A 26170-nucleotide genomic window follows, 5' to 3' on the forward strand; every position below is an offset into this window, starting at 1 on the left:
TTCACCTCAGGATGCATTCTGTTTAAAATCTGCACAGGTTTGCATCAATTCGTTCAGTTTACGGTCTTGTGATGACGTAAATTTATGATGACCAATCCTTTACTTTCAACAGCAGTACAGCGTGTACGATCCTCTCGGTAATTGAGTGGTTATATACTCTTGTAACCAATACAGTGTGCTGTTTTAGGTTATCGTCACCCTCCATGAGGTCAGAGAATTATTTGGATTAGCCCAAAAGTTAACGGAATGCGAGTGAAAGAGAGAGAGTATATTGTGAACAACACATGATTGGATTAGCCAGCTTTATTGATCGCCGCCAAGTGGATCAATACACACCTTGGCAGACGGTTGCCTGGAATAGCGCCATGCACAAAATCCAACCAACACATCCACATGCAATTTTAAGTAGACAGCTCAAATTCCTAAATAGAAATACCCATACCATGAACGATTCCTGTTGGCGTGAATGTCTGATGATTGTGACACAAAGAAAAGAAGTAGCCATTAACACCATCTTGTTGTGCTTACCTGTAACACTTATAGCATTGCCGGACCTTAAGGGAAGAACGTATGAGGCTGGTGAACTTGTCGTCTTGAAGCATGTTCAAAAACGCAAGCTGCAAGAGTGCTTCAGCGTAGCACAGTTCCGCGTGAGCTTGCTCTGGAAAAAATTATAAAACATGTGGTTAATTGTTGAATTCCGTAGATAGGCGAATTTCGGAAGTCTTACAGAAGCTTGTGGATGGTTTCTGACGGTTCTTCGGCGATGCCAAGAGGCTAAACTGTAAGTCTTAGGTTTCACCATGCATGCAGTGTGCCACTATTCCAGTCGAACAGTACAGTCCGTGAACGGTTCCGTATGAATAATAATAATAATAATAATAATAATAATAATAATCAAACAGCATGCACGTTCAACACCGATGCCGTAAATGCCATGGTTGTACGTGGGCTGGGATACTGTCAGGGCGCCCACACCTAGACAGAAGGATGATTAGGTTCCTTAGCCAAAGCCTTTGGCTCAAAAGCCCAACCGTAAGGCAGTGGTGTGTGGATGGAAATACAAATGCATTATCATCCCTAGGGAACAAGTCGCCACATGTCCCAACACCCATCCTGGAGGACCAGGAGACTGTGTTTTTTAGACCTCCAACGATTGACCAACCTGGTATGGGAGACCCTGTTAGTGTTGCGGGGACACCCCCCGGTATAGCTCAATGGATCGCTGAGGTGCGCAAACCGTCACACTACGGTAAGGTCCAGTCTTTTGCTGACGGGTTGCGAATGAAACAAACTCGTGTTCTTCCTTTTTTTTACTAACCAGACAAATCGACCCCAAGGGTACAACTACTGTCCAGTTTGTCCGCATGTCTGAACGAAATTCCCCAGCAAATTAGGCCCTGCACAAAGTAGAAAAATTGGAAAACCGGGTGGCCCCGTCTTGATGTGAACTAGTAACAGATATTAAGCAAATATAATTAGGACCAAGGTTACCTGTCTCACTTTTTCACTGGGGTGATTCACGACCATATCAGGACGCCATTAATTGGGTCGAATTTAGCCTAGGCCAATCGGTCACAGCTTTCCACCTCCAAGAAATCGTGGTGAACTAGGCTGAGAATGACTCAGATGAAACGATTACGATTACGTTGACCGTTGGCCTCGGAGAAAAAATTTCCATGATAACGACAGCTATTAGGAGCTCGGTGATTACAGTCTGTGTGTTTACAGACAGGCTCTTCCATCCTACTTCATACGTTCTGATGAGGCTGAACTCTAAAACTGTTTGCTCTCTATTCAAACCGATTGAACCTAACAAGTCAAAGGTCTGCAAATGTTGCGCTTTTTTGGCATTTTTATAGATTTCGGTGCACACGTGTCCTTCCGAGATCATAAGTTGATTTCAATTCGTCGCTTGTAGGTGGCATCCATGATGCCTGGAGAAAACTGTGCAATCTGTGTTATCACTCATCGATCACTGAGGTTTTTTTCACGCAGATATCACACCTGTGATTAGACTGTACCGTACTCAATAACCGCATCAGGATGATGCGGGTTAAAACCTTCAATTATTTTGAACACGAGTGTGCAATCTAAATGGTCGTTTGAATCAGCTGTTGACTGTTATTGGCCGGGAAGCTTTTTGAATCGGCTCCCAAACTATTGCTTGACGGTTGCTAGACGTGATGTGACAGGCCAGTTAGTAGTGTGTCTCAGTGGTGTGTGCAGGCGTTATCCTAACCCGAGAACTTTGCTGTCATACGTGCTTGACCCATGGGGGTAAAGGGCAGAAGGATCGTCCTTGAGTGAACTTGAAGGCTGTCATCTATATTCGTTCACACACAACATCCATGATTAAACTTAACCGTAACAGGTCCTGGTAAACAGTCTTTTCCAAAGCACTGTCGATGCTAAAGGGCGGTGTATATGCAGACATTCTTCTTTCGGCTGAGCTGCAATGGGTCAACGGGAAAGTCATGACCTTCCAAATGGATGAACAGTGTGGTCTTAGGGATAACTTGTCAGGAAAAAGTTAGGTTAAGAATAAGTCATTGTGGCGCTGAATTAGACTAGAAGTTTAAAACGCCCTTGTGTAGATAAACTAAGTGTATTCATCGCACATAAATAGTGTTTTTCCTCGGTTGGCAAAACTTGGTTTTCTTTAGGCCGAGTGAGCGTCTACCATATCTTGCTACGACGCTGAAAGAAGCTGTAGTCAGTTACAGAGAGTGAGATAATGGAGAAATGAATCACGTTTATTCGGGCTTATCACTATCTTCTGCGATGGAGTTAAAACTAGGGATTTGCGGAGCATTTTAAAATGAAATACCCGAAAGCACAATTGTATGAGCCAGCGCCATGACGGATACGCACAACTGATGTAAGTCATCAGTAGTACCATCTCCACAAACTATGAAGGATGGGGCTCGTAGCTGACCCGAAGTTAAGCCATTCTAGTAAGTGCGCCAACTTTCTTGAGCCTCTTTAGTGATGCAGCACATCGTGACAATACTCGATGGTATCTCTGATTACGTTTAGTTTTCACAAATGAGGTTTTCATCTTGTTTCTTCTTGTTTGTTTTCAATACAGGGCGGTTCAAATTTAGCTATGGCCCCTGCCCGGAGCTTTTGAACTACTTGGGCTCAGCGAGGCTTGGGGCGTTCCCCCGATTGTGTAGGGTGCTTTTTGGATAACAATTCCCGACTTACTGTACACGCCAATACGACGTAATATTAGTTCATTCCGAATTTCTTCAGATAATATATCCTACGGCTGCAAGAGTGCCAAATACTAATGTTTAATTTGAGGACTCTGTAAGTGGCTTAAATCTTGTTACTAATGGAAAAAGGATATCTGAGGCAAATAGAAAAAACGTTACAGCTAATGTGAGTGAAACTTAAAGTCGGGTAAAAAATGAGTAGTGGCACATGTCTCCTTTCGCAGCCATTTTGGACGTCGCAGTTCACAGAAACGGAACACTTCCCCCACTGCGTAGGTTAGTTCAAATAGAGAACTAAAAAACAAACACTAGCAAGTTTCGTCTCGTCAGCAGGAGGACGTTTATGCGTGGGAACGACGAGACGTTGAGACTTTTTGTGGAAAACTTCGTGAATTATTGAGACAGAAAAATTTGCATAACTTCACAAGGGATGGAGCTTATTTGTCTTACCGGTTAGCTGCTAGCTGCTTTAAACAAACTGTCATGTATAATGATTGGTGGCGATTTCCCGCGCAGAGTATAAACTGTTAAAAGCTTTCTTCGATCAATAATTGTTGCCTACTAAAAGTGTGTCTGGGACAGCATGATACATGAAAAACAAACTAGGAAAGGGAAGCAATCTAAGGGGTTGCAATTCATCTGCACAGGGTTAAAGGAACAACCTTCGGTGTACTCCTTGTAAATTGCTATCCGCTTTTTTGGAAGCTGCTTTGTGAAGACTTCCGCGAATGCGGACTTTCGTCTGTTTGTATTGCACGCGGCCAGTGTGCGACGAATGTGTTCTGTTGCCAACGTGAGATGTTCCTATGAAGGTTGAAGAGTGGATATGGTCATATCATTTTTATCACACGGGTTGATGAGCATGTGAATAGTAATACACCTGAAATATATGGGCAGTCGTGTCCTTGAACGAATAAGATGGGCTTTGCCTTCGGACGACAGTAGGTAGAGGTCACACACCGAAGTGGCAAATGACCGATTATACCAACATGCAGACAGGCATGTAAGTAACCTGCAAGTGAGTTTGCAAGGATAACAGATTGTAGAAGTTGGTGACTAACATAAGCTGTCGAAGACAAAAACAGTGGTTGAACATTGCATATGTGAACATGCATTCACTTTGGCACAGCACGTATTTCACCATCTTGTTTCGACGGCATGACACTCCACCACGAAAACTAATGTTGACTGCGGGTTTGTGACTTATCAGGGCCGAACGACGCACAAATCTCGAAGAATATTCGGGTCTACAAGATTCCGAATGGGAGCTGACAACGATGGATGATCAGCAGACTGATTTATTTAACCTCAGTCGGGATGAAAAGTCACTGATCCTGCAACTGCGCGATTCACGCCAAGCGACATATGATTGCATGCTACTCGAATCGAAACCTCTGAGAGAGAACGCCGAGGAATGTAATTGTTACTTTCCTAACAAAACTGACTTCACATCCAAATTGTGTACATTGAAATTTCACATTGTTTCACCTGAATCTTGTCAAAACGTTTCCTTTGTGCCCTTGATTCAAGAAAACAAATCACTACATATGGTATGATTATTTTGCAACATTTAAACGTAGGCTGATTGTAAAGTATAGCAAAGATGTGGTCGAACAGGTCGAACGGTACACGAGCACCTTTGTCCCTACAGAGACTGACAAAATAGGTATGGGATCCGGGCACGCGATCACTTGATTTCCGGTCCATTTGCTGAACGATTTATGCAGTCGGTGGATTTCAGCCAGGTGATAAACTTGGTTTGAAACTTTGGCGTAGTTATTTTATCATCTGACTACCGGTAGAGTGTTCGTTTTAATGAGATTTTAGTTTTCGGCCGCTATATCTTGCTGCAAGTGAGGTCAATCCATGCTGATGGGCCTATAGGTACTGCGAAACTAATTCTTGCTCATAAAGAATCGTCAGCAGTGCAAATAAGACGAATCTTTAGGGCGGTTCAACTCCCAGGACTTACCGGTTCGTAGTTGAAACATATACGGTTTGTGGCTGGTCAGCAGGATAGCCCAATACCAACTAGTTAGTCACGGAACTCATGCGTCCATCATTCGATTGGCTCCCACAAGTGACCTTGTAACACTATTGACCAGCCAATTGTGACCGGATGCTAAGCACTCTGACACTAACCGGAAGGCCCCAGGTTTGAATCGCCCCAGACTTACGCACTGATATTGATTCCCAACAAGGATGAAGAAATGCACAGCAGGAAGCATGTCTTATGCGTAGGGTGAAGCGGTGACAAATACTGGTGAGTAGTATGGATATTTCCTGCCTCAACGGTTAGGGATACATGTGGGCGACTGAGCATCCGATCAAATCCATGGTCAAACTGAGAACGGGGTTTGTTGATCTTCACACACTCCACCAAAATCGATGATCGTCCAGATAACGCATCCTGACAATGTACGAGTAGATGGATCATTTTATAGAAGCCTGATTGATTCCTTACGAGTTTCATGCCCTTGTAAAACACATGCTCATATCTCTGGGCGCTATACAGATGGGGCGATGGTCACCAGATGATGGACACATTACTACCGGTGTAACGGTGATACTACTGATGGGAGAGGCATGCGAGTAGTAAGTTTTCTTGTAAATTCACCTTGCGTCTCTTGAAAAGTGAAGTCTATTGCGGGATATGTGGAGTCGCCTTGTAGCATTTGCTTGCGTTTGCGTAACAGTCAATGAATATTCAGGAAAGTTCAGAAAGACGCGTTCAGTTTTGGTTAACAAGATGCATATGAGAGTTTTACTTCCCTGTCCACTAGTCTCTAACTGTTCAGTTGACATTTTCCAATCAATAACTCCGCAGCGAAGGCCTTCTTACTTTCACCAATGGGATGAGTTTACAACATTTCAGACTCACGAGCAGAATAGTCACCGATGGAACTAGGAATCCGACTAGTTACACGCTCAAAGTTCTGCTGGGACCACCATCTGTTCTCTCACTAGCTGAATGATGATAATGGTTAGTGGTTGCATATTCGGTATTTTAAACTCGGACTAATGTTTACCATTTGTGCGAGACCATAGACACTGTTAGAACCACGCTTGGGAAGTGAGCACATTAGTAATATGGTCATCTATGACTCAAACAGGAAGCCGATCAAAATCAGTGTCGCTTCAGACGATCCCATGGAGTATCAATTAGTGGGCGGCACTGACTGCGTTAGTAGTGGCAACGGTCAGATAGCATAGGTGCACTGTATCTTCACTACTGGTATTTTACGGACACATAGTGGTCAGCTGTCAGCCACCCACACGACGACTTCTCCACGGCTGATGACGAAATGTTTTCCGGCCAATCACCAAACACACCACCCACTTTATCTGCAACCAATAAAAAACACCCAACCTACCAACATTTCGGCACACTGAATTGCTGGACTCTTTCATATATACTTCACATGATATTTCAGACAGTTCTTCGAACAGTTTCGTCGTCGCTTTGCGCACAAGGGTCTGAGAGACTTCATCCATCTGATTCTATTTTATCTCAGTTGCTGCTGTTTGTCTGGCTGTACACCACCTATTAAAAGGTGGAAGCTTTTGAGGGATAAATTTTCACCCGGTATCTGTGTCAAAACGACGTCAAACTGACGTTTAACGTGTCTATACGTTATTCTCCCGAGAACAAGGTACGTTGAACAAACAACTCAGTTCACAGTGTAATTCATTGCTGTTCGTGACCGCTTGTGATCAGTTCCGCTAAAACTGGTACATATGTTCGTGTACTCATCATCCAGTGTTTGTTGCTGAGATAGCGCAACACAGGCCATCGAGTTTTTATCAAGTCAATTTGTCCAGTTAAGTAGTGAGTTTTTTATAGTTGAATCCCGCGATATTTATCAGGGTCGAACAATTCCAGCATGCAAAGCCTTGGTCGAGCCTATTTTCATGCTGACTGCTCCCCCGAAAAGATTTGACAGTGAAAATCAAGAATCGGAGTAATAAATTCTCCTACATTAATTTATTTATTTTCTTATTTATTTTATTTGTTTATTTTATTTATTTTTTCATCTCACAATATAGTATTTATCCTTGCTGACAGCCCCACCCCGCACAAATAACACCTCGCTAAAAGTAACATAGCGTTAGGATTTCAGAGAAGTCCAAAGCCTCAAAACAACCCCTATCCCACCTGAATATGATGGGAGTTTGGTGCACGAATCGGTACATCCAAGAGAAACTCACAGTTCTTTTAGATTGACACACTGAAACCACTAGTGCAGTAGCAAACGTTTACATTCTGATTCCACTTGTCTGCGGCTACATTCTTCACTTGCTGATAAATCATTTTGAAGCGCTTTGTTCTACAGAGTCCAAAGGATCACCCTGAAATCCTTCGTCAGGTTTACAAGGTACGTATATGTGGATTGGTTTTGAAGCATACTGATTAAAGACTTAAGCATTCAGAGACTTTTTGTTTGATTTAAGAGCGAAAATTCAGAGTTATCTATGTGTTCTTGTGATATTTTACATTACATTCGAGCAGACATCAACCCCTAAGTGTTACTTAGTAAGTTTTTCGTCGATGTGTTTCACGCAATTGAATGTGAGGCGAATCGGTTTGCGCAAATTTATTTAGGTTCGTCAGGAATTTCGATTTCTTAATCCAGCTCGGCACAGAAGCTAACGATAATTTATTGGATGGGAGTCAGCGCAACGGCAGAAACTGTCGCCCGTCCTCGTTGAACAGTATATGTTGCTAAATCTGACCGTGGATAGCATACCAGAGGGCACCAATTTATACGCAATATCAAATTTTAGACACTTCTTTCAAAAGTGATTGATTATTGGTAAGGCCTGGCGGGAATCCATTCCCCCTGAATTACAGAATATAAAAGGTCCTGGCATGGTTTCTTATCCAACAGATTATCAGCAAGCGAGCCTAAATAGAGCTATCGTGAATTTTACCAGTTTTCTTTATTACCACAGGCTGTTTGGTCACTTACGCTTCCTCTGTTCAGTGATTTTTACCACAATCCAATAAAAAATCAGGCTAGCCTAGTGTTTTGCATAAGAAAACTAGATTTCCACCAAAGAAACTACTCATTAGGTTGCTGAAAACTCCTTGAGGATTATCATAAACGAGAGATTTAGCTGAGCCTCCCGTGAAAGCCAAATTGATATGAAAATGTGTGTATTTGTCCAGAATAGATTATCGATGAATTTTTTACTCACATCATTCTCGTTTGAAGAGTCCCCCTCTTGTCCTGGCGCAATCACATCCCCCGAGCAATAAGATGTTTCTCTTTTCGGGTGCGTACGCCAATGGAGCAGTGGTCCAACGTTCTCTTCTCAGTTCGTATTTGCCGGGTTCAAATCCAGATACGGTCAAGGACATGCATTCCGAACGAGAACTAACAACGGCAAAACGTCTTCTCTCTCTGGTACGAATTTACCAGAATAATTGCGCCAGGACAATCAGAGGACTATTCAAATGAGAGTGACGCAAATTGAGGCCAATTTCTGATTATTATAATGCATTGTGAAGAGGTAAACGTAGGAAATTGGATCTGCAACCACTATGACACCGTGGAATCCATTTTTATCTCAAATTGCATTTACGGACGGATATTTTCAAATCGGCGTCAAGATACTGTGGCTTTTAATTCTAAAACCCCTAGAGTGTGTATACGCGACTTTATGTTTACCAGATGCACTCTACTGGCGCAAGAGGGCAGCAAAGAACTACAGTACCAAGCCAGACGAATGCAGCCAATTCTGATCACGAAACACTCCACCATCAAAGACGGAAACACGACGTCGCATGTTTTCGCGTTTCGAAATATTGTAACTATAGTCGGCTTATCTACGCTGAAACCTCGTCCGAATGAGTCATTGCTCAAACACCGTGGGTGTGACGAAGTTGTCGTCTTGAAGTGAATACCAACACGTGTTCGACCTAACGAAGAAAGCTGATGTGTGTACGGCGTAACGTTATTAAAAGCGACAGAGGAAACGGAATATGGACATCATTCCCGGATAGTTGTCTGAAACCGTGATATCAGCACCACAAATAATTCCTCCATCTCGGACTGTTAGTGCCTTTCTTGTGGAAAAATTATCCCGGGAATGGAATTAGTGAATGAACTGAGGCTATTACCTATTAACTGTTGATGCCTGAAAGAACAATCAGCAACCTGGAAATAGTTTCAAACCGACTGAGAAGTCATCCTTCCAGAAGAGTCTGGTGGGTAATATAATCGGAAAACGTTTCTTTTTTGACACAAAAGCTTCGTCAGGTCAAGTGAACACGTACCTACTTGGTNTTCGTCAGGTCAAGTGAACACGTAACCAACTTGGTCAGGTTTCACTCAACCAGACCTCTTCCGATTAGATCAGTATTGAATCTCAGTTGAAAGCTTTTACCGGTTGGTGGGGTTGCCTAAATTATGAGTTGGGGAATTTCAGATTGTTCTAATATCGGATTTGAGTCCTTGGCCTTCCGGTTGAGTTTGGGACGGAGGGGGGTAAGTTAAGTGGAATTTTCGGTTGGTTTATTTCATCCGCGGGACACAAACCAGTGGAATCTCCTGTCAAAACCACATCCATGGAAGATGGGGATATTTTTCAAGATTTAGAAAGTGTTTAAGATCTGAGGCATGGACTACGGTTCACGTTACAGAGTCTGATGGCCGAAGCGATGAAAGTCGCCATGCCTCTCAGTGTACACAGAATAGAAGGCATAGAAGTGCCAAGCGTATGCAGAACGGTTTTCGACCAGTCGATCAGACACGTGGTGGTGTGCGGTCCTCAGAAAGAGGAGTTATTAACAGAAGTTGCCTTGATCTAAAGTACATTTAATCTCACCTACCCTCCCACATACAAATGAGTTACCGTAGCACTGACAAATACACACGGCCCTACAAAATTTACCAGTGGCACCCAAGTTGAAACATCAATTTAAGCGCCTTCAACCGGGAAGCCCAGGACTCAAATGCGACATTAGAACAATTTGAAAGTTCCAAACTCATGAACCTCAAGATTTAGGCAACCCCACTAACCAGTAAAAGTTTTCAACTGAGATTCAACACTGATCTAGTGAGCTAATCGAAGGAGATCTTGCTAATTTGTTCTTCGTCTGTCTTAAAACCGGGCCAGCTTGGTAACCTCCTTGCTTGGCTTGACGAAGATTTTGTGTCAAAAGTGAAATGCTGTCCTGTTATTTTATCAGGCTTTTGCGAAACAATCAGTAACATTCAAACCTATTTCACCGTCGATGTTTATGGACAGAGGAAGAGGACTGATTCCAAGTTGTATTGTAGTTTTTTTTCTTTTTCTCGCAGGGCGATTTTCAACTAAACTGTCCAATGGAATTTAAAGTCCTGGCTGTTTTAAACAAACAATAGAGCGCTTCGATTTTATTTTTTCAAAATGCGACCCACAGCACCTTTCTTATATCGTTCCGGTGTCAAAACATTCTGGAGCTGGACGTTACCCATCGAGTTTACAGTCAGACATCTTGGAAAACTGTGATTGTGGTTATCAGTAGTCACTGTCACTTATTCTACCTTCTCTCATTCTTACCAGTTCTTCCGCGGCACTATCTTAAGCAACCAGCTGCATTATGATGAGCAAAGCATGTCCTGTTCGCTGAATCTATTCATACAACCGCCCAGTAATCGTCAGCGGAATGACACCGCAGGCCCATAGAAATCTGAACAAAAGTTAGTCTGGATCGGAATAGCTAACAGACGTACTCACATTACAGTATGCAGTGCACCGTCGTTCGCTGAAAAATTGGAAGTCGTCATTACGAAAATTTAATTACGAAAGGACCACGCACAAACAACACGATGCAGCTCTCTTCAGCGGTGAGAATCCCCGGAATGGCTAATTCTAGACAGTTAAGTTGATTTAAAACCCTTATGAAATGGAGGATCACAATTTTGGTTACTGGCAAACATTTGCAGAAGGGTAATCGGGCTTGGAAAAACATGGGACTTTTGAGATTGGTACCTGTGTTCAATAGGTCAGTAGTTGTAATCTACCTAAGGCGATTCGGTTGACAGTTGGCAAGCGATTATCTGGCACCTGGCTACCGAACGAACTACACAGCTGGATAAGCAAATTTGGTCTTTCTTTTGTTTCGAATTCCACATTGCTAAGCTTTCTAGTTGCACAAACATCTCACCCAGAATAACAGGACTCCAAATCCCAACAAACCTAAAGCCGCGTGACTTACTGTTACACACTTGTTTCGGAATTTCAGTACACACCAAGCTAACATTTCAGACATTGTCAGTTCAATATTCATTTCCTTGTGCTTCCGAGAGCCTATTCTCTGACTTTCCACACATGCTCATTTAAGTGTCAATCACGGCACTTCACTACGCTTTGAGTGCTTGAAATTACGTTCGATTAGATGGAGTTTAGATGTGATGGGCACAACAGAGACAATAATTTGTTCTGATTGCCATCGGCTTACTTCTTGAATGACTGGGTGAAGCAGTGAGTAAATGACTGCACATGTGCTGTTTGCCAACTCTCACCTGATGACTTATCGCATGTGATACTCCATCTGCACACAATTATACCTTATCAACCTTCGTAGAATTACTAAGGAATCCGTTGAGTGTCTCTATCTGTCTACTCACAAGATCGATGCTGTACGTCCTGTGCTTGGTTCACGTGACAATGTGAATGTCATAGTGAATAAATGTTTCTTGTTTCTTGGTAGGCTGCTGGTGTTTTCACATTCACTTGGGGCCTGTCATATACACAGGAACCCGTCGCGTCAATAAGGTTGCGCCCTTTTGAAATGTTTATTCACACCAAATTGTTGCAGGCAATCGACTTATCCCGTGGCTTACTGCAATTTTACAGGATATTGCTCTTCAGTCTTTCAGAAATGCAAACATATTTCACGTGAATTGATTATACCAAGCCAAAATCAGAACAAATTCCTTTATGCAGGTCGAAATGTCCGGGTGAGAAGTCCCACTCTATCTTCCATCTGAAGAATTAGCTGTTTACCTGTAATTCGGAAGCCATCTCGTCTGAATTCCTTTGGGATTTCGTTAAAGGCGCGCCTTCAAACTTTCATTGGCTACAGTGTGAACGCCTTGAGTTGTAGTCAATATGTGAGATTTTGGATAAGTTAGATGTGATTTTTGCTGCAAACCAAGAGCTGCACCAATGTATGGGGATAACTACGAAGGCCTTTCCTCGCTCCCAGAGATCAGGAAGCCAAATGAAGCAAGTGAGGGGGTAGGATAATAATTGAAATGAGGAGCATAATTAATGATAAGTAATCGGTCAGCTGTAACATTCTTACGGTGCCTGGCTGCCAGGCCAACCTAATGAAGCACGAGGGCTGAGATACTGCGAGGTTACCCAAGCCTAAACAGGAGCAGCCGAGATTCAGAGGTCGGGTTCGAACCACGGACCTTCCGATCAGTATGTTCATGTTCTAACCACTGAGCCATCTCGAGTTCTAATCCAGAACTTTATCCGCTGATCCAAACTGCACAGTTGGCAACGTAGACATACGTAAACATACACGTTCGGCAATACCCAACGGGGGTTTGTCTCCAACAATGTTTGGGTTTTTAACTTGACTTGACAGGGACACATTTTAGGTTCACCCAATAGAGAATGGTGAAGAGGAGGAAACTGAACATTTGTGAACCCACCAAGAAATTTTGACGCGCTCTGTTAAAAAAACTGTCACATGTATGAGGACGCTCCGGTACAAGAACCAATCTTTGTTATGACCGATGGATTCTTCCTTGATATGCTTTACTAACGAGATGACTTCGAAAAGTAGAAACGGTAAAATGCTTAATTCAGAGTAGTTGTCCGCACAGAAAACACCGAAGTGCGGCTCCTAAGAACCAACCGCACATATATTCGATTCGACTACTGTGTGTCAAACCGTTGACGAATCAAACTCAAATGCTCTCAATAATCAAACAAATGTGGCGAGACAATTTGACTGGGTACTTCGCCCTCTATTAAGTGGACCCTCGCGTTTTGAGCCTCCCAAAACTTCGTACATTCTGACGTGGGGAGTACGAAAGAACATAACTACGTAGGTGTCACACTTACATAACAGACAAGCACAAAAATGCAGATTTTGGTAGAATCAACACCGCGTGTTAGCGGTTCCGTATGAGGATCCTAATCACGAACTGCGTCCTAACCGTGCTCTCGCCCCAGCAAAGCCTACCAGTTACATATGGTTTGCACTACCACATATGGTAGGTCAGGCTAGTGAGTGCCACTCACTGGTCGATTCCAACGTTTGGGTTAGAATACTTTCTTGTGCACTGTAAAGCTTCCGGGCAACCATAGAATATGTTTCATTGTCTTTTTCCTGCTCGAGGGAGCACAAACCATTAAGTTATCGCGCGTGAAATTCATGATTGCGTCCCAAATCATCCAACCGCATTCCTCCATAGCCTGGGAACTATCATTTTGTAGTAAAACGCTGCCTTTGCCAACAAAAGCGGCGAAAATGTAGAATGCTTTGAATGACCATGGCTTCACAAGAATTGGTCAGATCTGGACGGAAGAACTTTGCTTAGCCTCTACCACTCTGTTGCACAAGATGCATGACCATGGGTGAGCATGCATTACAGGAATCATCGCATTCTACAACTGTCCCTTGTAATTATAAACGGTTGCTGGTAAGGACTTCTGTTCAGGACTGACAGCCCGCAGTACAAACGCCAATGACTTCCATGTTTTCCATACCACGGGAACGGACACAAATTTTCCCATGTAAATCGTGTAAAAATGTGACTACGAGGGAGGAAACACAGTGCTAAGGCCAGATACTTTAATTTACTCAAAGCGCTGATCCCCGCTGGTGTCCTACGCCGGGCACTTAATAATCGGACACCAAGGACGACATCGCTTCCGGTGTTCGAAACATCGAGAAGAAACTCAGCCTATGATGTCGTGTTCCCGCCGGCAACCTAAACCAATATCACTTTTTCAGGCAGCTGCTTGTCTGAGCACTCATTTTGTAAAAATATCAAGACATTTATACAAATCCAATATCGTGTCGATTTTTTATCGATCTGGATAAAGTGAACAAGATGATGAAGGTTGAAAACCCTGGTGGTGAATGAAGAGAACGGAAGAGCGGAAGCGGAGATCTATTAGTTTATCTACTTCTGTCTAGCTTGTAAGATACATGACATTCTTGAGTGGAATGAAAAGTGCAGTACTAAATCTTGCCTTGACTCTGGAATAATGTTGCGCGTTTAACGTATTTGCTTACTTCGGGCATATTGGTAAGAAGTTAGGATTCAAAGAAATTCAAGATCTTGTAAACTTCATTTCGTGCACAAACAGTCCAACAGATGTTGAGGATGGACCACGCGACTGAAACACTACCTATAATCGAACATCATTTAATAAATCTTCATGGTGTGCTACCGGATCATTGATAATCATATTCGAGACCAAAATCGATTGGGCTATTTGTTAGGATATTGTGAACGTCACCAAAGCAACGCAGCCAAATCTGATGACCAAACTTTCAATTCGATCTTTAGTGGAACTCCGCATTGCCCACAACATCTCCATACAAACCTTTTCACTACGCAGTCTTTAGAAAGTAGTTTATCTGGCGCGCTTGCTCATAATAATAAGCCATTTTGGAGCACCAGACACTGCTTATCTCGTGGTCCACCCCAAAACAAAGACACAGTGAGATATAAGAGTTATCTTGGCCTTGTTTGTTTAAATATAGCGCGTTTACGCGCGAAATACGAAAACCAGCCAGGGTCATAAAATCAATGTGTTGTCAATATTCTAATGGAGACCAAATTTGGTCCGGTTCTGACAGAATCACTTTCTCTGAGCTCAAGAGTTTTCACTCATTGATTCCTTAAGACTCCCTTGTAATGAACGGCACGACATAACTGACAATGGCCAATGACGAGTGCATTCTCAACTTTCCGATCGCCTTTTGGGTGCAGGACAAAGCACACTTGTTGTCATTTCACACGGTGAATACTGGAAAACCAATTGTCAGCTATCACATCCTGATTTGTTTGGTTTGACTACTTCTATCCTTATCTGGTTTTCTAAATTGGATAAAGGCTCGCGAACAAACTCGATTACTCGTAAATTAGTACTTTTTCAACTCCTGCCTCAGCGATGCCCTTGGACAATGTTTCAAGCTGGATTACAAGAGAGATCTGCCAACATAGACACGGCAGACACAAGTGCCATTTCAAAAGTTCCTTTTGTGAGGAGGAAGTGTGCTTGATGAATTTTTACTGCGACTTTCCAAACGGATGGTCCACCCACTGCAAATGTGAACCTTGAAATCTATGAGGATGGGGCAGCCTGTTCACAACGTCCTGAACCATTATGCTGCACAAGTTCGTGTCCAGCCATAAGATGTCTCATTATACTGACCTGGCTAAATGGTTTATTCTACAGCTTGGATTGAAGTCTTTGTTTGGACCAAACTCAATATGCTTAGATCAAAAACAGTACATGAGCTCGAAAGAAATTTCAAGAAAGGACTTCTACTTAGTGCAACAAATGAAATTAGGAGACACAAATCGTTCAGCTGTAACATCCTTTGGGTGCCTGGCTGCCATGCCACGCGAAGGAAGTACGAGGGCTGGGATACTGCCAGGCTGCCCAAGCCTAGGCACGGGAAGTCGGGAGGCAGAGGTCGGGTTCGAACCATAGACCTTTCGGTCATTAAATTCGTGCTCTAACCACTTGAGCCATCTCAACCCCACGTAAGAAGGGATTGTATAACTCAGTGGGTAAACCAGTGGGCTAAGTTCGTTTGATGGAACTATTCACGTTAAAACAGATTGATTATAGGCCCATATTATGGATCGGGAGAAGAGGAAGGGTGAAGTGTCCAGTATAAAACATAATCGGTGGTGAGGATGTAGGTTAAACATATCTAATTTCATTATGGGAGACGACGTCTGAACCTCAGCATAGTTTGAAGAGCCAGGTGGCCCACCCCATCCTCCACGCTTCTCTCCGTAAAGGGAACTGATGCACGAGACCAAAACCATCCCATCTATGTCACTGTGTCCAATTCAGTTGGCAAACCTTGCGTGAAATTTGCATCTTTGGTAGACAATTCTGTTGAGCATGCACTCTACCACGTTGTGCATTTTTCAAGTTGCCACGACAAACGGAGATCAACTCGTTTGGAGCTTGACCCTCTATATCTTGATCAATAATGTCACAGTCAGGCATTCCGGTTTGTCGGACACTGACAAGACCATCTCCGTTTTATCAGCCAGGACACTAAATATTTTGCTATCCTTATAGTAATTTCCAGTGGACACTTAAAGCCCCATGACCAGTTCTCATAAAGCGCACAACCTCATCAGGTATAAACTAATTTCCAAAGTCAAGACTTTTCAAAATATACGACGTTCCTTACGATTATAACAGTACTGATTAATTATTTAGAAACTACAGCAATAATGATGGGTATGATATTTGTTATGTTGTAATTGTTAAGCTTGTCATGAGCAATGTTATTGTTCACTAAACAAAGACGTGTTTGCATACACTCTCTCAAACCTTTCCCGGAGCTGCACCGTCCATCTCCATCATAAATCTGCGATGATGCATATTCACTGTGTCCATCCTATCCGTAGTATTCAAGGTCTTTTGGCAGGTGTATATGTAGATCACCTCATCATACCACACACGTGATAATGCTTGTCAGCGACGAGTTCACAAACCAGACGCTGCCTAGTTTGATCACCATTCTTCCTAACTGGATTTTTGGTAGAAAAGAAGAAACAGATGGTGTGAGAAACAAGCACATGTTCCTGTCTGGTTCCAGCTCCGAATGTCATTCACCTATCACATCATCGGAGTCACTGAAAGATACCCTATATAGGGCCAGTGTGAATTCCCATTTATCAGTTACAAGCTGTACCTAATGAAACCCTGATGAAAACCTTTTGACAACGAAATGGCCCAAATGACACTTTATACCAAACCTCAGCAGGAAACAAGGTGACAAGTTCCATAAGCAACTGCTACGGATGATACTCTCTAGGAAATTCACGTCTTTCTTATCAAATGGAGAAAGAGAAAAGCGAGGGGAAACTATTGACATCAATGGGCTTTCGCCGTCCCCAAAAATGCACTGAAATACACTGAATTCATTGTGGTTTGTGCCCTCAGTCAAAAACCACTGAAACACAGGTCCGGAGAGACGGCGCTGCCCTCATTCCCCAAACGAGTTAATGAGAGCGAGGAATAGCCTTTCAGTGAACAACTAGTTCGATTTATTTTCATGAGGGAAACTACTCACAACCTTGCTGAAAACTCTCGACAGCCCAACGACCGGTTTCGCCCTTCTTAAGGCTCATCAGTTAGGTGCAGTCCCCGAGTTTCCATCAACCTTGTGTTCTACTTGATTTATACCCAAGAACAAGTGAACATATCACAGCACGCTTTGCCTAGCACGTGATCATGTTCAATGAAGTGTAAGAAATATCATCTGATCAATTTATCTATTCAGTAAAAGATAAACTCGATGCTCACTCGGACCGAAAGCAAAGCTAGAGAAAGCTGACGCAATCTGACCAACTCCTATTTCCTGATGACGATTAGTAGTTATACTTTCCCATTTGTTTGTAGTCTACCACAGCAAACGTAATGTAAAAGTGAAGGAATTGTTAAGGTCTCAAAACACATGAATAGATTATTTGCCAAGTGATTGATTCCACGGCATTTTAAATAAAGTGCTCGACAAACTGCTAGAAGGAATTTTAAATATAATCAATAGAAGAGACTTACTGGAGCTATCGTGGCGGCGGCTTGCACAAACAATATGGTAGAATGAGCCAGCTCCTGATACATCCCATTTCCTCCACTGAAAGTATCAATTGACCGGAATTCAATCACTGCTGTCCAAGTGAACTTACTCATTCAATCTGCTTTTGGCTAATTCAAGCTTATTATCCAAAAATAAATCAATAGTATTCTTGGCTCCCTGGATATCTTCCAATAGTTTCGTGGACATTGAATCCGATGTGATCTCTCGGAATGTATGAAATAGAAGATGCCGTGCTGGGAGGTAATTGTGCTTGCCAATTTCAAGATTAGCGTTTCTGAAAAATAAAAACGGCATTTAACAGTAACCGTCCAACGCATGACATAGACCAGACCGTTGTTCTGCTGTGCCGAAGAATCAAGCAATTATATATTCTCCGGACGTCGTTTGGTATACTTCAACGGTATCGCTATTGGGACGCTCATGGTCGTGTGCAACCCAAGATGAGCTGTTCAAACGGTTGACTGGACACCGTGGGACGTGTAAAACGCAACTCCGAGCTGGACTTCCACAAGCTCTGGATGGTCACCACCTGAATGATGTACCTGCCAAACGGATAATCAATTTCCATCCGCCGGCTGGAAATTGTGCCGGAGGTTTCTAGACTTCGGGCGTTTTTGGGAACTTATTTGATCAAGTCGAATAAAATTAGCTTTTGAAAACAAAAGTTCAACTCCTAGCAAAATCCGCTAGCCTACTGACAGGTTGAATGAGCTAGCCTTCATGTTTGCTTCACAATGAATCTAGTGAAGCAGGGGTTAACACCATAGTACGAGTGGTGAGCCACGGTGGTGTCAGTTTGTGTCGTTAGAGTCTGTGCTCGATTTGATTTCACGGACCCCGGGATGTATACAGTGGTTCCGCTAATAAGTTTCAATCACAGCAGGTAGTTGCACTTCTTGCGACAACATAATTATTCAAAAGGAGCTGGTCACACGGCTCAACCACTCCTTGTCGAACACCATAGATTTCAACTGCGAGCCGGAAGGTCCGGGTTCGATTCTCCCTAAAAGTATGTGAGAGGCACGATGTTGGACGATCCGAACAACTGCACAGTGATTCTTATCTTACAGGCCTAGAATAACCACACGTGAAGGAAAAAAATATCCCTTGAAAGAAACAAGCTAAAAGTTTGCAACCCTCCATACAAAAGTTTGTCTAATATCGATCGACTTTAGAAATCCCCTATTATTCAGGTCAGGGGCTAACTGGAGAACCAAAGATTCTCAAAGGTTTTCACTGTAAAAACAAAAGAACAGATGACAACGGCGTACTTTTTCGAACTGACCCATGCTGCTTCATGGTGTTACCGTGCCGTGGGTTCACCAGAAATGTAATCATTTATATTTGTTTGCACTCGGCCTTCTCTTCTTTGCTAAAGTTCATCTCGTCTTACATCCTTCTCTGGCTTGTTTGACTGCCCTAACGATTATGGCCAGTAGTCAGTGCACACTAGTCGTCGAAAAAGTGCGAACGTGTCCAGCAGGTTTCCAGGGTGAGTCGAAAAGTTTGTTGGTAGATTAATTTATTTGTCGGCTTAATTGTTGGTCTTCTGAAACCTTGTGAATCCAGGGGATCTGTACTTTTTATTTACGGTCCTGAAACCGTAACAAAACATGTTCGTCGGGGGCTTTGTACCCAGGTGATTGTGCGCTGCCCTGTAGTACGCCCAACTGCACCTTTCCAATTGAGGTCACACTGAACAAGAGGGGCTGTGTTGTCAAACATGGGTACCATATACGGTGATCTTGTGTGCAACGGTATTAAACCAGCTTGTATACTTTGATGACTTACTGATCTCCACTGCCAGTTTGAGACAACGCAGCCTGAGTGCCTCAAAAATGTTCTACGAATTCATCCACTGACATGTGAATAGCGATTCTCTGAAACATCTGTACTCACTGGCTTACCGTTCACGACGGATCGTACAATCAGGGGTGCAGCTTTCTTGCACTGTTTTGTGCCATATAGTTTTGTTATCTGGCTTCATGACCTTAAATAATAAAGTGTAGTCGGACTGTATGACGTCAAGTGATGATTGATCGAATCATCTGATGTGCGCACTACAATTTAATAATGTATGACTAAGCTCTAAGCAGCAGTGCGCCGATTTGATTTAGTCCTGCAAATGGTTGGCAGGACCAAATTGGCCGATAAAAATGGACCAAACGATTCAGGCTAGTGAAACGGTACACAGCAATTAGTGGTCCACTGCAAAACTATGACGTTTTAAGTGAAAACCCGTCGTTCAGGTGAAGTTATTCCACGGCAAAATGCCACGGAGCACTGTATAGCCGTTTCATCCTTGTTAGGAATCAACCCTATCCTACAAACAACTAGAGAGACTCCAATCTACGACCTCCTAGTTAGCACCTGAATGCCCTACAGGTGGGCCATGGGTGGCTTAATCACTACTGAACAGATCGCATTTGAGCAAAATATAGATCCACCATCCTTCTGCCAAATGTTTCATATGGCGTGATCCGGGGCTGGCTGTCTCCTTGGGTGGTATAATATCAGATACCACGCACGTTCAACTGAATAGGCATTCCATTTTCCAAACGTTTTCAAATAATACACTTGTAGCAATCATCTGAAGACTTCGACGTATCCACCGAATGTTTGGTGTCCTACGCATTCACCAGTCAAAAATGCTAGCTTAAGAAAAGTTAAAATCTTCATTCTTAACGATACTAGCTCAGCAGTTTTCTAGGAATGCAAGCACATCAATTCCACGAAAAGCATATTTCATGTTAAAGAAATGTATAACCCCTCGGCTGGGTGGTCTGTTTTTTCTGACTGAGTTGTGGCTGATCCGTAAATCTATTTGAACTTCTTCAAGGTAGTGAATTCTTTCCTCAGAGGTAACCCACTGGGGATTACTCTATACGATCACTTGATGAACAGTCTTCATTATTCAAACTTTCCGACGCAACACATACCGATGAAGCTGAAAACAAAAATGGACTTTTAACTTTCTAAGAGAATCGTCCATAGAGCTTTTCTCACGAAAATGAAATCCCATCTCCATGAAGAAATGGAGGACAAGTCAAGATAAATGTACATCGGTAATGTGCTAAAATATTAGTAGCCCGAACGAGTTTATTGGTTGTTGATCAGGTGGCTATTGATCTGTTCGCTGAGCTTGGCAATAGGCTTGCAAGCGTTTCGTCCCCAGTCGAGGAGACATCATCAGTGTCAAGCTCGGCGAACAGACCAACAGCCACTTGATCAACAACCAACATATGTACACTGCATTGCGCACACTTCACTTTATAAAGGTCACTGAGTGGATCAAAGAAAACTTTCGTCCAGATAACATCACTGTATCATGCACCGTAAGCAAGACATCAAAAGAAGAAACAACAATATTTTTCAGAAGTGTACGCCTGATTTTGCCAAAAAGCTCCTTACAGTTTTTTTTCATGTAACATGTATTCCTCCCTGGCAAAATAAGGTGACCACCCATTGCACATACATCAGTCGATCCAACAAGATCGAACCGAACTTTTGGAATTACATTGTTGCGCGGGAATTGAACGACTTTATTAAGATTCTATTCATTTATGCGGATAATCCCTTATCGTACTGCTAACGTTATGAGTAAAGGCTATGGCCAGCAGCCATAGTGGCATGGCAAACGGATAATGAAACACTAAACTCTTCAAAAATTCATTAGCCAATGGTTACACCCTCACTGCGCACGAGACTGTCGGAATAAATCAGCTGATCATCGTTTGCTTGAGTTTGAGCAAGCAAAGTTTACTTCAGAAGTACCTCAGAATCTTGGTATGGGTGTCGTAAGTGAAGCTAAGCACATCGATTCGGTCACAAGGAACAGGCATTCGGGCCAACAGGAAAGTGAACACCGGACGTATCAGGCGTGAGCAGATGACATTATTGTGTAAGCCATCCAAACCATCAAACGTATAGACGAGGAAATAACCACAAAATTGGATAGATATTACTTATAGCGCATTATAATAAGATGGTAAACCAATCAAAATTCAATAAATTGCGTCGGGAGTGATGTGGTTAGCCTATTCTTCAGTTCGACTGTAAACGTACCGAGGGTTCCAACGTCACTAACCAGCGGTAAAACGGTTGCAAATTGAAAACACCCTTCCTCTGTAATCTTCACCTAGCACTCCTCGTAAATGTGGCCAAGTAGGCACAATGCACGAAACCATGGTTCTTAGCTTTCAGTATTTCAACTGTCCGTTCAACAACTAGACAGCCTTATGGTTTAAAGCTGAATTGGAAAAGCAGATGTCCAACCACAGTGGTCCAACTTGTTTACACTGCAGCTGCTGTACGGGCTAAAGATTAGTCAGACACACATCGGCAGGCCGGCTGCGGTCAACAAAGTGGAGTGTACCTTCGTGTTATCTATTGAGGACCAAGCTGTTTTTGTTCAACGGTGATCAAGCTTTTGAGATACCCTGCTAACCTAGGGTTATGGAAGAGAGCTGTCTCACAGAAGTTCCAAGAGTATACATACAATTTTATGCCCAAATTACTCAAATTACTGTGCATGGCTGGGGTTTTGCTTACACGAAACTTATAAATTCCATGTTGAAATACGTTCACTTCATATCACTCTATTCGGTCCTGTTATCCAAAAGCATTTTCTGACGGCTAACTCTCAAATCCCCATGTGGAAAGCCGGTTTTACCTGGAGAAACCGCTTAAACGCATCAAGCCAATGCACTATAAATGGCATATATCGACCGACAAATCGACCAACTTTGTTACCACTTGCGCAACCAATATCTCCAAAGTTACAGGAGAAACTCCTAGCGAATGAGTTTTACTAGTACATTTCCAATCACGAAAACACCGTTCTATGGGCGAATAAAATGCACTAATCGGATCAATAGATTGTCGATTTCTAGCCAGTGGCGTGGACGGAGATATATTTATGCGTGAAATCGGGGAAATTTGAATTTAGAAAAACCATCCCTCACGGACTACAACTGGATCTTTAGCGACCGATATCCTGGTATCTGATGCTCAGAATGAGTAATTTTGTCATCTTTTTAAATGGAATTGCTGATTTCCACATTGGTACCTTAAATATGCTCCACCGTTCCTTTCCCAAGGAGATCCTTTCAGTGTCTCATCTTGCTGGGCTGATGTGACCTGATTTACCATAAACCAGAACCATCAACTCTCAGACAAGCGGTCTTTATTTCGACGGTTTTTGCCATACCTTGACAAATGCGTACTTTGGAAGAACTTGTGACTTGGAAATGGTAACCTACTAGTTAGACCCAATGACGATTAAAAAAATCCCATCCTAGCAAAAACAGAAGTGACAGTGGCACGGAATCAGTTTTACAAACTGTATGGAATTTGAAGATTTTAGGGAAACCACCAAATTCGTGTAAATCACATATCTTTTGCACGCAGACGGTCCAGATGACAGTATGATATACCCCAAACAAATAAAGTCCAGAGGACGAAGTCGGGGGTTTCGAAGGCGCCGTATCTTTATGAAGTTGCAGCATTTCTTTTCATTCGAAGGATATGTTTGTCTATCAAATTGTAATAATCGTTGTCCTCTTAGTTTGGGCATTACTGCACCTTTGCACATGTGGTAAACGCATTGGTTGGTGTGAGAAAGAGGCAGTCGTTCTCTTTTGGTGAACGGCAGCAGAATAAGGTTTGTGTCGAAATCAAGGTGAGTTCAGTATCATGATTGACACATTGTACAGTCGACAGAACGGGTTTTGTGACCTGCTAGCTGTCGGATAGGGACGGATTCACACTCAGCATTTCGTATCAACTTTCGCGGTGATCGAAACAGAATCTATTATTACTTTAGTTTCTATAAGTGTGTGTTTGTTATGCCACAGTTAAATGTCATAGCTCCAACTGTGTCTTTGAACATTGGGCCAAGTGGGCCTTGTAAAGACAGTCAAGGGAGATTCCACATTTTTTCCGTAGAAAATAGCTGGTCATCTCGTTCTGTTAGTACTTTTCATAGCCCAGATTCGCCCACACTGACTACCACTATTCTGCCAACCAAAGATAACTAATGGGGTCTTCCACTTGAAGACAGATGTGCTCAATCCTGAAAAGCAGTCCACTTTACATCTATTTCTGGTTGTGACATGACAGGGAAGGGTGGCACGATCGAAGCTGTGAATCTGTATTCAGCAGTTTCTGCTCTGTTCCATAACATCACATGGGGGTACCACCGTAGTCAGCATAAAGAACATGAACTGAAGTTGTTTAGATGTAAAAAAAAAACTACTCACAAAATTGCTGACCATCATAAACGAGAGATTCAGCTGGACTCAGTTGTCTCCCGTCAAAACCACATTCGTGTGCCAATAAGAGCATCTATCAAGAGAAACTGAAATGTTTTTTTCGGATTAATCAGTGGCGTGAGGCATAGCCTGCAACTCCCACGGTTAGTCCGGAAAACTTGCGTCCCTTTTTGTACACGCGACCAACAGGTCACAATGCACACGTGCGTGATCAATCTGAACGTCAGCAGATCATCTGGTGGGAAGCGCCATCATATAAGCATTGAAACACAAGAGTGTGTGCTCATTCGTACGAGTGTAGGCATGAGGTCACTTATCTGTAACAGGGCCTGCTGCATACAATTGCGGGTGTGCGATATGCAATTAAGAGTATTAGTCATAATCCGTGCAATTTGGATTGAAGCGGAACATATGGTTGATAGAAACTTGGAGGCTACATCCGCCTAATCACCAGCAAAAAGGGTAGAACCGATTATGGGCTATCGGAGAGTTTACAGAAATCTTGTATCGTTTTCTAGACGCAAGGGTGTTGAAAACTCTTCGACAGCCCACGATTGATTTCGCTCTTCTTGGGGCTTATCAAGTAGGCGCATTCCCTGAGTTTTCATCAACCTTATATTCTACTTTAACTCAGATTGAACGAAATTCGACTCCATCTGCATACCACTTTGGCTTTGGCAAAAGACTCAGCTGAGTCCAGCTGAATCTCTCGTGTATGATGGTTCACTTCAACTGAATGTGCTGCACCAGGCCGCCTCATGTTTCTTTTGGTAGGAAAATCGAGTTATCGCAATGCGTTGTTTCGAAGACGTAACACACTAGTTTCCTGTGGAAACCTAAGTTAAATGAGAGAATGGTGGATATGAGAGCATTTGTCGAAATAGCAGGTGTTCTTTAGATCGCATGACAGCTGCGTGCACAGGTTTGGAAATCCTGGATGGCACCCGACTGTCTCGTCGGCCCCATTGTTGGACGGGTGATGAGAACGAGTAACACTATGTGTGTCCCAACACAGACTACGGCAAGGGTCGTAGCCCACAGCCAATGCGGCACTGGAAAATGAAGAGACTCTTACCCAAAGATCACATTACCAAGAAAAAGTGACTCACCTGGAACACCCGACGTAGCGCATTGTGGGAAGTGTGGAAGCAGAGCATGTGAGACACCGGGTTGGTTTGACACTTTTATTTGGCATAGAGCCCGCAACGCGCAGGACCGTGTACGACCATACGATTCAAAAGATGGCTTTTGTATACAAGAAATCATCCGAAAACTCAACTAGAATTCCGAACAAACAAACATACGAAGAAATGCCCAGAAACGTAACACCTAAAAGTATGCAGTACTTAGAGAAAATGAGGGAGCATTGAATTTGGATCTTTTGCGGATTGCAGGAACAACAATTTCAGTGGGATTATTTGAGGAAGCGAAGAACTTTCTGTAGTTGATTTCTGAGTCGTAGATTATCCACGCCACCGCTTCCCATCTGGATGGCAGATTTCACCATATTTGCTATTGGGTCTCTGGCCTTGCCGCACCCGACGAATCAATAACGAGGAACCAAGTGACTGATTGTGCAACGGAGTATCCAAAGCCGAAAGCTGCGTTAGCTAGGCTACGCATTCTACTTACCGAGCCTTGCTGAAGGAAGTGCTGCTTTCCGTGCCCTATTCGGGGTGGCGGAAGCAGAGGAATGTCAGACACTTGAACCGGCTGTCGGTGCGACTCGCCTTCTAGGATGGGGACCGACAGATCCCCACTGAGCTTGGTTGGAGACGCTCCAGGATATGGCTGCCAATTGATATCGATGGCGGCCTTGTTGTCACTTTCAACTCAGATTGCTTGAATGAGTGTTTGAA

At 43.0% G+C, this 26170-nt stretch overlaps 1 protein-coding gene across 1 annotated transcript in view; it reads right to left on the reverse strand.

Annotated features, from left to right (window-relative positions):
• Positions 1-18225, reverse strand: part of T265_13240 (hypothetical protein) — a gene marked incomplete at both ends in the record, with an annotated part of 31402 nt that extends 13177 nt beyond the window's left edge. The window contains 4 exons of the mRNA XM_009167890.1: positions 529-661; positions 3884-4025; positions 18000-18075; positions 18128-18225. Coding sequence (XP_009166154.1) covers positions 529-661; positions 3884-4025; positions 18000-18075; positions 18128-18225 — 449 coding nt within the window. The remainder of the gene's footprint in view (positions 1-528; positions 662-3883; positions 4026-17999; positions 18076-18127) is intronic.
• Positions 18226-26170: the final 7945 nt, after the last annotated feature.

The sequence above is a fragment of the Opisthorchis viverrini genome (genome assembly GCF_000715545.1).
Source record: "Opisthorchis viverrini unplaced genomic scaffold opera_v5_48, whole genome shotgun sequence".
Classification (NCBI taxonomy): domain Eukaryota; kingdom Metazoa; phylum Platyhelminthes; class Trematoda; order Opisthorchiida; family Opisthorchiidae; genus Opisthorchis; species Opisthorchis viverrini.